Consider the following 15,981-nt stretch of genomic DNA (forward strand, 5'->3'; position numbering starts at 1 on the left):
GACTGATAAAAAGGGAAGATCTGAGAATAGTTAAAAAACCACTACAATCAATTTTGTGTTATGCTCCAAATTTATAACACTTTGGGACCTTAATTATAATACCTGAAGGTCAAAACAGTGCTGTATTGCAATAAAATATAAAATATAATAAAGAAATTATTCCTGGGGAGATGAAAGTCTAGGTTCATCACTCATTAAATGGTAAGTTCATAGCCCTTGTATAATTTGTCATCTTTAGCTGAGGAATTTGAATGACAAATTAGGTGAAGGGATACCTGAGGCAAAAATATATCAGCATTTGGATACAGTAGAGATTTGGGAATGTAGTCCCCCTCAACAATGTTTATTTGTCAGAAAAGTATTTTGTTCTACATTTAGTGTTTGTCTAACTCCACATTTTGTTTTTGAAATTAATAATTAGTTGTGCTAATATAAATATGCATAATTATCATCAGTTTGGTTTGATGGGCAGTCCATTGTTACAACTAGATTTGTTTTGCAGTGTGTTGTGTATATAATTGAAAAGCCTGTGCTTTTATTTTATTGAGCCTCTTAGGAACCTAATCCTGAATTCCTTGTCCACACACAAAGAGACACACCGAAGTGAATGGGATTTACGCGTTTAAGGCTATCTCTACACTTGGAGCTTGGGGTATGATTCCCAGCTCGAGTAGACATACTTGTGATAGCTCTCATTCAGCTAGTGCGCTAAGAACAGTAATAAGAAAAGGAGTACTTGTGGCACCTTAGAGACTAACAAATTTATTTGAGCATAAGCTTTTGTGAGCTTTGTAAAAATAAATTTGTTAGTCTCTAAGGTGCCACAAGTACTCCTTTTCTTTTTGCGAATACAGACTAACACGGCTGCTGCTCTGAAACCTGCCAAGAACAGTAATGTAGCTACAGGTAATGCAGGCACCAGCAAGCAGTGACAATGGCTAGCTGCCCTGAGTATGTACCAATGGGACTCAGTCAACTAGCCCATGACACCACTCACCGCTGCCCATGCTACCTTGACTACATTACTATTTTTAGACACTAACTTGATGAGAGATTGCACAGATATGGGCATCTGAGCTGGGAATCACGCTCCCCGCTTCAACTGTAGATGTAGCCTGGGGGTTGCAGCACTGAGCCCTAGGCTGCCTATTTACTATTTACATAGTAATTTAAGATAGCATCAGGTTGTTTTTTTTTTAATATAACATTTTTCAAAACATCATGAGCTGCATTCTCATTTACAGTAAGGCTCATTAACAGGAGCTTTAGAGAATGTCTACACTGCAAAGGGTCCCTGGAGGGCTTGTTAGTCTAGTTTTTAGCTCTTGCCAAAGCCTGTACCACCACATCCACACTGTTGTTATTACCCATGCTAGCTAGATTAAAGTTAACATGGGTATGCCTACCCATGTTAAAAGCACACCTTCACTTAGCAGTGTAGACATAGCCTAAGAGTAAATTAGAATTAGGCCTCCTAGCTTCATTTCAGTTCAGGGTATATCTCTCTACTTGGAGCACAGAACCTATTTTATTGGTTTGCTCTCAATAGCTAATGACCTGTTTAAATTCAGATGACACTGGGAAGAAATCCTGCTCAGCCAATTGATCGCTACATCAGTGGCCTACATTATCATAATCTTGTGTCAATGACCAGCAATACAGTGGCTTCTAAACATCCTCTCCCCCAGCTCTGTCCTCACAGGTCTCTATGATCTACTGATGATCTGCATCTAGTAATGTGGAAAAGAAAATGGCTACAATGTCAGTGACAGAAGTCTTGTTCTGAGTCTGACTATTTATAGCATAAATTGTTTTTTTAAAACTGTACAATATCTGTACAGCAAATGAAGAAAGATTGATTTTCCTCTATCATTGTATCAGCAAAGTCACGATCCACAAAATTTTTCCATGTGGTGAACAACTTGGTTAATTCAGGATGTTCCTATCTAGTAAGAGTCAAGCTCTTCCTCTCTGCAAGGAGTTTTCTACATGCTTTCCGCATAAGATTGCTCAGATTCGGCTGCCCAGCCTGTCTCTGTGGTAGGAGGAACAAATTCAGAATCTTCTCTGGTTTAGTTTCGGATTATCATTATGTAGTGTTAGTAAAAGATCAAAATCTCATAAGATTTGTAAATTTCACACAGGCAACAACCATGCACTGGATTTTTGCATATATTTTATTGTGTCATGGAATTCTGGAAATCACAGATGGAAAAGGCCTATCAAGACCTAATTCTGCAAAGCACTTAAGCACTTACTTAAACAAATGATTACGTGTTTTGCTGAATCGGGGCCTAAGTCAGTTGGCCCATTCCCCTGGGAACACAAGATTTTCCTTATAATATTATTTTGTAATTCTTTGTATAGTGCAATTTAAATGACCCAAGTGTGCATTCTTTTGCTTCTTATCTTGGGCAACTATTCCATAGTCTAACAGATCTCAATCTCAGGAATTTTTTGCTGATATTCAACTTAATTTTTTCCTGTATTAATATCTTCCAATTATTTTTAGTTATGTCTCCTGACCCCACTTTAAAAATGTTCTCTCTCTGTCTACAAGTGAAACTGCTTGTAATTGTTATTTAGTGTACTTAATGACTTTTCTTTTAAGTAGAGAACAATTCTACCGTCATTTTCTATATGTTTGTTTTTATCATATTATTTAATTTATACCATGTTCTTCATAAATTAAAACTTCTGTATAAATGACTTAATAACATGTATGCTATTACAAGTTATTTTACACTGTACAGAATTTTAATACAGTATTTAATTCCTATTTTAGTCAAAATTCACATATTATGTGTCTTTATTTTCCACAGCTCCGACAGAAGCTTCATTGCATCCTCATCTAGGTATGTGCTAAAAGTGTTTACTATTATTGTCATAAACTTGAAATCACTAGTTTTTTATACATAAATAACCTGTAAAGTCATATAGAAATTGTTGCTTTGGGGAAATACAAATAAATATGAGACTTATTTAAAAGGGATCAAATTAAAACTAGTTCTGGTTGGTTTGCTTTTTACCATGCTTTTTCATTCCCACTTGCTTATTGGCTCTGAGTTCTCACAGTGTCTCATAACTCTCCTCTCTAATTATAGGCTAGATCATCCGTTTGTGATTTAGCCTGTAGTAAGAGATACTGCTCTCGTGCACCATCCCTGGAGCAGCCCGATAGGAAGATTGTGCACCTGTTCTTCTTGCTGCTTCAGGGAGGGAGCAAACTACAAAAGATCTATACCTGAGGAATCATACAACTCCTGATCTGCTGCATTAACTGTGTTGCTGGGTAAATTGAGGGAGGGGTAGTCAAAACTCCGTCCACTCCCACTCCTTCCAATCCATGTGGCATGAAACACTGGCACAAGGGATTAAGGGGCACATTAGCCTGCTTATTACTCTTGTATGTCAGCACAGGAGCAATAGGCCACTGTCTGGCTTTATATGCAATGAAAACAAATAGAAAAAGATTCAGTTATTCTGTGTTCTAGTTGAATTCCTGATCTGACCTAATATCGTAGCAGATTTTTTTCTGGCTAGTTTTGTGTGTTCTGTTTAACACAGTTCAGAGATGGTGTCACTCGGTGTAGGTACCTCTGAATATGGACACAGTTGAGGTTCTGGTCCATTGTTTGCAGTCCATTTTGCCTTATGTACCTGTGCTGGAGTGCCTACAATGCACTGAAAGAGCAGCTGTCAAGTCCTAAAATAGAGCTTAAAAAAGAGAGACTATAAGGCTGTGTGTCCCAATGTTCAGTACTATCCAGTGATCATACTTATTTGTTGCTGGCTTTAAAAAAATATTTTTGGATATGCCCACAGAGTCTAATTATGATCTCATTTACACAAATGTTAATCAGGAGTAATACCACTGAAGTGTTTGGAGTTATACTGATGTAAAACTATGTGAGGTCAGGATCAGGCTTATCATTTCCAAAATGTTTAAAATGTGGGAATGCACCAAAGGCTTTTCCATTATGTGTTTATCAGTTTGGGCCAGATTCTGATATCCTTGCTCCCGCTGAGTAGTACCTTACTCCATTGTGGTCTCATTCACTTCAGTGAGACTATTTGTGGAGTACTACACTATTCAGCATGACTAAGGTCAGATCGGCGGGTAGTGATCGATCTATTGGGGATCGATTTATCGCGTCTAGTGTAGACGCGATAAATCGATCCCCGATCGCTCTGCTGTCGACTCTGGAACTCCAGCAGGGTGAGAGGCGGAAGCAGAGTCGGCGGCCGTTGATCCCGTGCTGCGAGGACGTGAAGTCAGTGATTCTAAGTCAATCTAAGATGCGTCGACTTCAGCTACGCTATTCTCGTAGACCAGTGTAGACCAGGCCTAAGGGTATCAAGGGTATTTGTCCATTTATGTCAGCATAACTTTTCCAAAATGACAAAGAGAAACGGTAAACATAAAGGCTGAAAACCACAGAAAGTTTGATTTGGGCAGAAATATACTGTATTTGGTCCACAAAGCAAATCTAGGGGGAAAAATGATGTTCGATGCTTATAGAGCAATATGTAAAAAAAATTATCATCACTAACTATTAATATACTCCTAAGTATGGTCACAGGAGACTAAGAATCATGGGTTCTGATTCTGATCTTACTTACTCTGATGTAAGCTACCAGAGTCAAGTCCATGGACATTAGAGATGTAAAACACCTGTTAGATCATCTAGTCCATCTCTCTGTCAGTGCAGGAATTTTTCCAACTCTATTTAAAAACAAGAATCAGTGTGAAGGGGAGTTTGTAGCACAGTCCCTTAAAACATTTGTTTTGAATCCTATGAAATCTGTTTGTTTATGTTACATCCAGAGTGAATGAATTGAGACCAGACCAGTACCATAAGAAACTTTTCCCCAGAAAACCTTGCATTACAACACTTATGTGCTTAAAGCTGATGTTTGCTTTGTTAGGTTTGTTGTTTTTACATTACAGTTTTGAAATACTTTTGCTCTAGGTAAGGCAACACATTGTCAGGATTGGTTAGCAAAATGGACCATTACACTGGAATTCTTTCCTACAGTGCTTTATTTCTTTTTTTAGCTGAAATGCATAGTGACAGCATTATCCTACGAGATGACTTTGACTCTTATCATCAGCTAGAATTGAATCCCAGTATGTGGTAAGTTTCAGGTCTCTCCTTCCCTTTACATTTGTTTTAGGAAGTGAATATGCTTCAATTATTATTATGGTTATGTATTTGTATTATGGAAGCATCTAGATGCCCCCAGTTACTTCAGTGGGACTACTCAAAGTATGCAAAGTTAAATAGGTGTGTTGGTCTTTGCAGGATCACAACCTATATAAACTACACAGACAAAAGGTGAAATCCTAACCCCGTAGAAATCAATGGCAAATCAACATTGACTTCAACAGAGCCAGGATTTCACCCAAACGGTGGAAGAAAGGCTGTACAATCCCCATTATACGGATGTGGAACTCAGGCATTGAGAGATTAAGTGACTTACCAAGGACATCTGTGGCAGAGCTGTAAACTGAACCGTGCTCTCCTGAGTCATAGCCCAGTGCCTTAGCCACCAAATCATTCTTCCTTTGAGTGGTGTCACTGTATCCTTAGTAAATTTAAAGTTCAGTTTATATTTTGTGCGAAATCAAAAACATTATTTTAAACAGATGCAACATCATTACCCATAATGGACCAACTCCTTCTCCCACTGAAGTCAATGGGAGTTTTTCCTGTTACCTTCAGTGGGACCAGAATTTGTCTCGATGGATATGCATAATGATTTGCAGTGTAGCTGTAGCCATGTCGATCCCAGGATATTACAGAGACAAAGTGGGTGAGGTAATATCTTTTTTGGACCAACTTCTGAGGGAGTGGCTAAGTGTGTAACTTCTGTTGGTCCAGTAGAAGATATTAACTCATCCACCTTGTCTCTCTATACATAATGATGACATTTATGCGAAGATAAATGTGAGAGGATGACATTGAGATGATTCACACTGTAACTTCAAATGAGGTAAGTAATTATAACAATTGTATATCTACCTTATAACTGGGAACAAATCAGCAATTATTAATAAAGCTTTCTTTTACAAGTGTATCCCAGAGATACTGCTACTGCACTTTGGCTCTTAAAGCCACAAGACTCCATTATAAATTCCCATTTTACAGTACACCATAGGCACTAACATGCAAATGTTCTTAAATTGCAAGATCACTCTTGACAAGGGCAAGTTACTGTATTGATATATAACAAAGCTATATATATTCATCTATATAAAATAGTCTTGTGTGTCCCTCATCCCCCAACCTCTAAAGGTACAAACACAGCTTCACCAAGCCATTGTAATGTCACAGTTCTGTCAATAATGACTTGTTAAATGGATGTCTTTCATGTAATGTCACAAACCCGCTGTCCGGTAAATGGGTATTTATATGGAACCAGGAGAGGAAGATTGGGAGCAGCATTACCACACTATCAGGGCCACACTATGCTACCAAAGGGAATCATGGCACTCGCACAACCCAGTAAACTATAATTCTCCTGGGTACCAGCTAATACCCTTTATTATTGTCATATCAGTCTTAAGAGAAAGATTTTAAGTGTGAACATTGGCCAGCTATACTGGATTAAAGACAGGAGACACTGGATGTGGTTTAATTAGGCTACAACTTTATTATTAGATATCTGCGACTACCTGACAGATAAAAGTGTACAGTGCAGGTAACTCCATGATCATTTCAATAGCTACCTGGGGGCTTCTGTCAGCCTCCCCCACTCTTTTCCGTCCTGGTCCCCAGCCAATCCACTGCTGGGATCTTGCCATCCCCCCTCAAATGAGGGTTAAAGTGGGCTATAAAGGGAGGGGGGTGGGTTGGTTCCCAGCCATACCAGTCATAGGTGCCCCAACCCACCCACCCACTCCCATTCCGCTTCTTTAACAAACACCTCCTTTAAATCCTTTACCAAACCATTTATCTGATCACTGTAGCCCCTCCCTATAGAGTACCTGCATTGGACATCTGCCACAAAGGGGCACCAGGAATTAGCTTGGCTACTTCCCCCACACAGCCCTTTATTTGGATGGGATTATTAATAATGGTCCCTGCCATTTGCTGCCCCATTCAATTAATACAACTGCCTTATAGGTTGTGTTTCCTTCAAGACAGAGAAAGTTTGGTGGGTTAACTTATTCTATTCAATGAAACCCTTGACAAATCCAAAGCTTCTTCCATGCAATTCAAATTCTGCTTTTTATCTGATGAACAGTGATTGCTTTAGTTCTATTTGTGTTTATGGCTGGTTCTGAAGTATATTTTCCCTGCTGGAGATCTGACTTAATTTTTCTTTTTTATTACAGTCTGCTATATGTTGTTTTCCTCCTGGTGACATCTTTTAGAGTTTCACCTTTTTATGTATCCAGATTGTAGTTTATAAGAATTTCACAGATATTTGTCTGTTGCATATATTTTTTCTAATGCTATCTTTTTCTCTTTTTGTTACATTTTGTATGTTCTCCTTAAGAATTCTGAGCAGATGCAATGAGAATCTAGAATCTCAAAATATAAATATCTCATTTTTCATGGGATTGGATAGATCAAGGGCTTTATAATGGGATACAGAGTAGCAGGCAATGAAGATAATTTTAGCTTCAGTGTGTTAAATAGACTTAAAGGAAAGAAATGAGAGAAGGCATTATTTCCACAACAGATGTTTCATCACTCACAGAGGGCCTAGCTACTGGGAGCCTCCATAACTTATTTATTCACTGGGCCCTATTCATAAGTCCATCCTTGCTTCTTAGAAGTCTCAGCAGAGAGGCCATGGACTGAACTCCTGTCCCGTAGATTTGGTCCCTCTAATAACCTTGAGACATATTGGTGTGGCAGTGTGAAGGGACTTTGCACTAGTGCCATACCTGCTATTTGGATAAAGGACTCTAGTCTTCATTGTGATGTCTATCCCATACTATACATCTGTCCAATGGGGCGCTGATCCTCACAGGCCTTTTGGTACCTTTAGAAATAATAATAAGCCTGATACCTTTCAGCAACAATAAATTAAGTTAGAAAAAAATTAAGGGGAAAAGAATAATTCTTGTAAGGTATCCTGCACTTTGCTGCATAGAGGATTTCTCCAGAGACACTGCCTTCAGTGAAGACCTGCTTAATTCAGAAATCTCATTCTTCCTTGACTGTGTAGCTGGAGTTAAGTCAGGGATTACTAACTGTTTATGCCAACTACCCTAAAATCGCATTTTTCCCCTGGCAGCTGGTGAGATCCTCTCTTTACCACAAACAATTGCTGTAACTGCAACTGCAGTATTTCCCATCCCATTCTTTCCCTGATTTGCTCTGCTCAGAATGTAGTAGCAGCTGCCTTGCATGCAGCTCTAGTGGGGGCTGGTCACTAGGGGCTAGTGAGACTAAGCCCCACTAATAATTAGTTCTAGCCATTATTTGTGTAAAGATGAAAAGAGGTTTATCATGTTTTCTATTGTCTATTCTTCCCAATCCGTAAATAGCAATTCTGATTTGGATGTGCTTGATGCTGCCCCAGCCATCCAGAGTACCTTCATGGCATGTACAACTGCAGCCAGGGATGCACAGTTCAAGTGCACAGACAGGCCATTTCATGGCTATATGTGTTTAATTTTCTGAGACCCTGTAGAGATTGAGCATGTCACTTCCTCACTTGTAGAAACCTCACATGAAATAACTGTATTTTGTCCTGCAGCATTGTACTGATCTGGCTGTTACTGCCTATTGATTTATAACTCCTCACATGTGTTGCAAAGGGACAGTGCAACTAAGATAAATTTCTACTCACACACCAAGACTAAATAAGGGTCATTACAGCTAGTATTTGTGTACTCTTTATAGCAGTGATAGTGACCCTATGGCACAACATTCCAACTTTCCCTGAGGAGAATGTTATAGCAAAGTGCTAAATAACCAGAACGGGCTACAAAATTAGAAAGCAGATCCAGAAAAAAAAATTGTTAACTTAAGAGCAATGCTTTAACTTCAGAGCAAGAAAACTGGAGAGAGGAAAAACCTCTAAGATCTATAAATTAGTCAAGAACACCTGTTGTCAGTGATCTATCCTGTGCGGTACAAAAGTTCTCATTCAAACAGTAGGCTGCTCAAGATAAGCAGCATACTCATGGGTATATTCAGTAAATTTAAAAAATGATTTAAAATAAAAGCTGCTACTGGCTTAAGTCCAGCAGCTCTCATTACCAGCATGAAACTGTGTTTCATCTCAAATCCCATCAACAGTCATAACAGCGATCACTTACCAAAAAAAACAAAACAAAAAACAAACCACCTCTTAGACGATGACATGAAGAAAAGCAGAGCATATGAAATCAATCACTAAGAAACAGACTCCAACTCTTATTCATAGCCTATGAGAAATGAAGTGTTCAGATATATAGTGATATTTTCGGTGGCGAAGAGGTGGGTGAAAGTTCTGTGGAAGGAGACAAAGGTCCTAAAACGATCTCCAAATTGCAGTAAAGCCAAGAATGAAACTTCACAAAGATTTATGTGGCTGTTTGAGATGTTTATCCCCGTTACATTTCTTGGATCATAGAAGACATCAGGCAATATAACGTCAGCAATCTAGTGTATTCTAGATGGAAACAAGGAGCTGGTAGAAAACAAGATGACAAATGGGGACAAGGTAACAACAGATGTTTGTCTTTCAGCACAATGAGAAAAGAATAGAAATGGACAGAGGTGGCATTTGTAGAGAGCAGAGGAAAGCAATGGGAGCTCTGCAGAAAGGACATCTAGATGAACATCTATCAATAGTGACACTAAGCAAAAGAAATGAAGAGAAAGTTGAATGAAGATGTAAGGCAAGAAAGTGGCAAAGATTATGCAAAGGGACACACCTAGCTAGGACAGTTAATACTGCTCTCCTGCAGTACAAATGGTATAAGGAATTAGCATTACTGTTTGCACAAAGAGGAAGTGAAGCGCAGCAAATTGAAGTGTTCTTATTTCTATACATGCAAGAGAATAATGAGGATCTAGGGAAATACATATCAATTCTTTTACTGTCCATATGTTTCTGTCAAGCTACTGAGCAATTAACTCTGGAGCAATACATTTCAAATGGAACATGAAGATTTGAGATCAGGATTACTCATACTTCTTATGAGAAAATAATCCTAAAGAAGATGAATGATCAGATTATTAGAAGGACAGCTATCCAGAGCTCTTCACAATATATTTCATAGATGAGATTATGGAAGAAAAGTATCTGAGCAGCTGAACCACTTTATATTCATAGTATCTTAGAAATTAGAGAGAGAAAAGACCTGTTAGGTCATCTAGTTTATCCCCTTACTAGTGCATGAGTATTCCTTACACTATATTTATAGACAATACTTCCCTGCTGAGAGACAGCACATACATAAATAGCAAGGGTTCATGCAGGATCTGAGCTATGAAAAACAAAAATCTGGGGACAGAAAATAAAAATAATGCTTATAATCAAGCAGAACAATTATATCAGCAACATAGTTGAGCAAAAATGGAATCATGCATCTACTTTGCTGAGGTTACATGAAGTCGATATAAAAGAACTTGAACAAGTTGTCTACAGAAGAACTTTGTGTCACAATATCTCTGTCAGTTTGTCAAAATTGTACGTAAATATATCTAGTACGTGATCAGCAGTGACTGACTGAGTGATGGCTTTTCTTGATAATCTGGATGCAGTCAGAAACCAAGTGACTTTAACTGAGAAGGGTACTATTACTTTTCTCTTTTACAGTAAATCTCTTATGAGAATTTTGAAGTACTTGATTAATATTCATTACTTCTCAAGATAACCCTCCGAGTCAGGTTAGTATTATCCCAGTCTTAGAAACGTGTGAAACTGAGCCACAAGAGATGTTTAAGCCAAAATTTTCAGAAGTGTCTGCTAATTTGGGAGCTTAAACTTGAAACACTTAGAATCTGATTTTCAGAGATACTGAGCATCCATAGCTTTCACTGACTTCAAATGGATATGTGGGTGCTTAGCACCCTGATAATGAGCCCCTATATATTTTAAATTGGACACCCAGAAATCAAGAAACTCAATATTAGTGGACACTTGGGGGAAATGTTGGCTTTAGTGACTTACCCAAGGTCATACAACAGTGAAGAGTAAGGAAAACGTATCAGGATTCCTGACTCTCAGTCTGGCTTCTGTTAATTTCCTGAATATACTGATAGCTTCTGGATTGTCTTATTTTTATTATGGAATGGAATAATGAAATTCACAAATAAAGAAAGCAGTTTGATCTGTGTATTTTCTGGACACTAATGTGCTATTATTATAGATACGATACCACTCCAAGCTGGTCAGAAATGTTCAAAAGTCCCCTGAAATTGATTTTTTCTTATTCCTATCTTTTATGCATGCTGAAATCCATAGACATGATACATTCTTTTTCAGAAGAATCACTGGAAAGACACAAAACAAATATTCTCTACCTTCCCTTCCTATGCCTTTCTCCTGATAATACTCTGACTTCCCCTCATACACACCTTCCCTGTATTGTAAAGAAAAATAAAATTATGGGCCACATTCAACCCTGGTTTAAGTGGACAGAAATCATAATGAAGTCAATAGGAGGTGCACCAGCTTACATAACTATTCTTTCATAATGATTTACTAAGCTGCAGCAATATTAATTGCTAAGAGTACCTTAATGTGATTGTATAGAGGAAAAACTACTTTCTTGTATAATATCTCACACTGTTTTGGAAAACAGAACTGAACCTGACCTTAAGGAGAGACTCCTGTAATAGACTTTGGTGAAAGAAAGCCAGCCCTACAATGAATTGACCCAGGGCCAAATCTGAAGAGACTGAGAAAAACAAATCCAATCAATAATTCACCACATCTAGAAAAAGCATCTGAAAATCTTACATCAATCACTCAGTACATCTTAACGCTCATAAATCTGCAGGGCATTGGGTTCTCACAAAGTTGTTCTGTTCTGCAGAAAGTCAGCTACAATAAAGAACCTTATTTCAGTTACCTCAGGAGAGTTCTCATGGGAAGCCAGAAGAAATGGTAAATGAGAATGCGCAGCTGCATGAAACACTAACCACCAATTCACCAGGACTCAGAACTATCTTCATGTGGATGAACGAGCATTTATATATTGTGACAAAGGTCTGTCCTTGCCTCCGTGGGTCCTACATTTCCTGGCAGATTTCACTAGCCTCAGAGGCTCACTGTGACCCTCCACATAGCCGTTCTCTCTCTAGAGACAAGGGTCACAGTCTACTGACCCATTTTCATCATAAGCCGGTGAGGAGAAGCTATCCTCCCTTGCACAGTCTCTGTTGTCTTCCAATCTCAGTGATTAATCATGGGGTCAAAAAGAGGTGGGGAGCCCATGCTCTCCCTCTACTCTGGGCTCCAGCTCCAGGACCCTAACAGTATCTGCTATGGTAGCTGACCTTTTAGAAACATGACACATACAATTTCCTGGGCTAATTCCCCCACAGCAGCCCCCACTTCCTCAAACTCCACTTCACCTTTACCTCAGGGCCTCCTTCCTTGTGCCTGATATGGTGTGTACTGCTCAGTCTCTCCAACAGCACAACTTTCTCCCACAGCTCCTGACATGCACTCCCACCTGACTAACTGGGAGGCTTTTAACTAGTTTCAGCCAGCCCCTGATTGGCTTCAGGTGTCCCAATCAACCTAGCGTCCTCCCTGCCTTCTGGAAAGTACTTAATTGGCCCCAGATGTCTTAATTGACCTGGAGCAGCTGCCATTTAACTTATCCTGGTACCAGCAACTTGTTTAGCCTGGAGCTAATATATCTATCTCCCACCACTTTTCTATAGCCATCTGGCCTTGCCCCGTCACTATATATATATATAATATCTGACTATTGGAAGTGAAGTGAATCCATCCAATAGCTCGATAGCTCATTTTCACTGGCCCATAACTCAGAACAGGCAGCCATTTGAATGTCTTAACTACTGTGCCATAAACAGCTCCATGTGGTACTCATGGACAGTCTTTTTGCTGACTATGCTTATGGCCATCTGTTGGGACAGCATTATGCCTGCTCACAAGTTGATCCAGGCTGAAGCACTTGCAGTAATGATGCATAAGTTGAACATTATGAGAAAGGAGAATTGTACCATGATGAGCATAGGATACTGACATCAAGAAAAGAAAATGGTGGATGCCATGACAGAATTGCATTGGTTCTAAAGCCGAAGGTAAGCCAGCCTTTTATGGCATTTAACCCATTATCTCCTCATATGCTGAAGGCAAGATTCAGTATCAAATCCAGTGCAGCTACAATAGTACAAGTATATGTGCAGTCCTCAGCAAATCTCTGGTGAAAGACAAAATGAATGTTGACAAGACATGGAATAGTATATAAAATGGGATTATGAGAGTGACTGAACAAGTATTGGACTACAAGCCCAAAACAAAGAAACCAAGTTGGATAGTGGTTGAAGTGCTGCAGTTGAGTGACAAGCATAGGACAATGAAGGAGAATAGGAGGGTGAAAGTCTAAGAGATGAGTACAAAAGGCTGAACAGAGAGATAAAACAGAAAGCAGAGAGACAAACACCTGGATACGCGAAGCAGAAAACTGTGTGAAGAGAAATACAACACAATTGTATCACAAGTTAAGAGAACTGAATGAGACATATGAGTTGAAGATGTCAGCAGTGAAAGACAATCACGGACAAGTAATTGAGGATGAACAAGCAAAGAATAAGCAATGGAAAGAATATTTTGAACAGCTGTACAATGTGCAAAACCAGAGTAGATTGAAGTGGTCCTGGAGAAACTTCCCCAGCACAAATGAGGGACAGCAGATATCAAAATTCTTAGAAGAAATAAAGATCCTGATAGAAAGTTTGAAAAAGAAAAAGGTGCTGGGAATTGACAACCACAGAGCTGCTGCAAGCAGGTGAGGAACACATGGTAAAGGTGATGCACAAGCTGTCCATTAAGATTTACAAACAAGAGCAAATGCTGAATGAATCGGGGAAAGTTATAATAGAAGCAGTCTATAAAAAAGGAGATAAAAGTGAATGCAAGAACTACAAAGGAATCAGATTACTGAGTGTGCTGGGCGAAGCATTCACCAAGACATTGCTGAGGAGAATGAAGAGATATGTAGATGTGGCACTTACAGAGGAACAGGCAGGATATAGACCAGGATGAAGTACAACAGATCAGTAATTCATGATTATACAGATACCAGAGAAGTACACAGAACACAAATGAACCTGTTGCAACTATTTTATGGACTTCAAGATGGCTTTCAATAGCATTTGTCAGAAAGAGCTGTAGCAAGTTGTAAGAATGTATGAGATGCCCAAAGAACTGATCAAGCTGACAGAAAACATCTACAACAAGACAGTGTGTAAGGTGAGAGTACACAAGAAACTGATGGAATGGTTCAGGATGACCATAGGAGTTAGACAAGGGTGCATGCTATCACCAGATTTGTTTAACTGAGTACTGGAAGCAGTAATGGCTGTAGCACTGAGAGATGAAACAGGAGGAGTCATATTATGTGGTAGGACAGTGCATAACTTTAGATTTGCAGGTGATATTGACCTCACTGCATTGACCAAGGAGGATTTACAGAGGATAAATGACAAAGTAGATCAGGAAAGCATACAATTTGGATTGAAGATAAAAAGAGAAAAGACAAAAAATATGACAATTGGAAGACAAGAGAAAGAGGTAAAGATCAAACTCTGAGACGAAGAACTAGAACCTAGCAGAAGAGAATACTTGAGAGTTTAAAGACTACAAAAATTAAAAATGAATAGAGAAAAAATGGCTAGGGCAAGAAATAAAGCTGTTACAGAAGAATCAAGAAAGACGACTGCGAAGGTTTGGACACATGTCAAGAATGGACCCAGAAAGGATACCATACATGGTGATATGGGGAAAGGCCAAGGATGTTTTGAATAGACATGGTGAAGAATGTCATAAAACAAAAAGATTTAAAGATAAAAGAAGCTATGAAGCTGGTATATGATAAAGTGGTGGAAAGATTTCATTCGGCCCCTTCTGTGCTGTTGAGCTGACAGACAGGAATCAAAGAAGAAGAAGAAGATGACAAGTTGATCAGATGATTTTGCAATGTCATAGGCCCCAGTAACTGTGGTTCCATCACTTGAGCAGGAATATATTATTACTACTTTATTGATTTGTTTATGCTAGCACTCAGAATGTGTTAAAGGCTTTTCAGACATTCAAAAAGTGGACAGCCCAGCTTTGAGGAGTTCATATAAAATCTTAGAGGAGACTAAGGAAAGACAGGCAAGTAACATAAGCTAGGAGAAGGGGGGAAACAAATAGGGATTTTTATACAAATCAGTTATGAGCACTGCAGAAGTCCATCTTTTGTGCCAGCAGTGAATCACTGACATCTCATGTCTCCTTACCTTTCATCTGATCTCATGAAGAATACACCATCAAAAGAATAAATGAAAAGTGGAAGTAAAGAAAAAAAGCCCTAAACAGACTGAACTACAACAGAACGTGGGGAAACCATTTGCATATCATTCTTAATATCATGGAAATGTCCGAGTCTCAGGCAGTGTATGGGAGAGAAACCTATGGGATCAGTCAATGGACAAGCTTAACTATACCATAGTAAATCTAATAGAATCAAAGACCAATTTGTATATCTGCCCTAAAACATAGGCTAAACCAGCAAAGGGGAGCAATAGCCAACTCAGTTGGATGCGCAGTGCTATGTCACAATATACAGAAGGCAAAAGTTACTGTGAACAGTAGCTCATGCTCTTCTGTAAATAAGAGACACCGTTTATGTAAATCTGTAGGTATGACCACCATGACCAAGAGACTAAAAATGCCAGTTATCAGAGTGCAAATTGGTATCAACAAGAAATAAATGGGATGGAACAAATTCATCCTTTGCTCCAATAGAATTATGTCAGGAATGAATGCGAACCTAAGTGTTTGATG

The 15,981-nt window shown here is 38.9% G+C and overlaps 1 protein-coding gene across 2 annotated transcripts in view; it reads left to right on the top strand.

The window, feature by feature from the left end:
* The window catches only part of RELN (reelin), a 463,371-nt gene that overhangs the window by 204,844 nt on the left and 242,546 nt on the right, over nt 1–15,981 (top strand). For both annotated transcript variants that reach the window (XM_037889192.2, XM_037889193.2), the window contains exons 5-6: nt 2,823–2,855; nt 5,060–5,138. In XM_037889192.2, the coding sequence (XP_037745120.1) occupies nt 2,823–2,855; nt 5,060–5,138 (112 nt within the window). The remainder of the gene's footprint in view (nt 1–2,822; nt 2,856–5,059; nt 5,139–15,981) is intronic.

The sequence above is a fragment of the Chelonia mydas genome, chromosome 1 (genome assembly GCF_015237465.2).
Source record: "Chelonia mydas isolate rCheMyd1 chromosome 1, rCheMyd1.pri.v2, whole genome shotgun sequence".
Classification (NCBI taxonomy): domain Eukaryota; kingdom Metazoa; phylum Chordata; order Testudines; family Cheloniidae; genus Chelonia; species Chelonia mydas.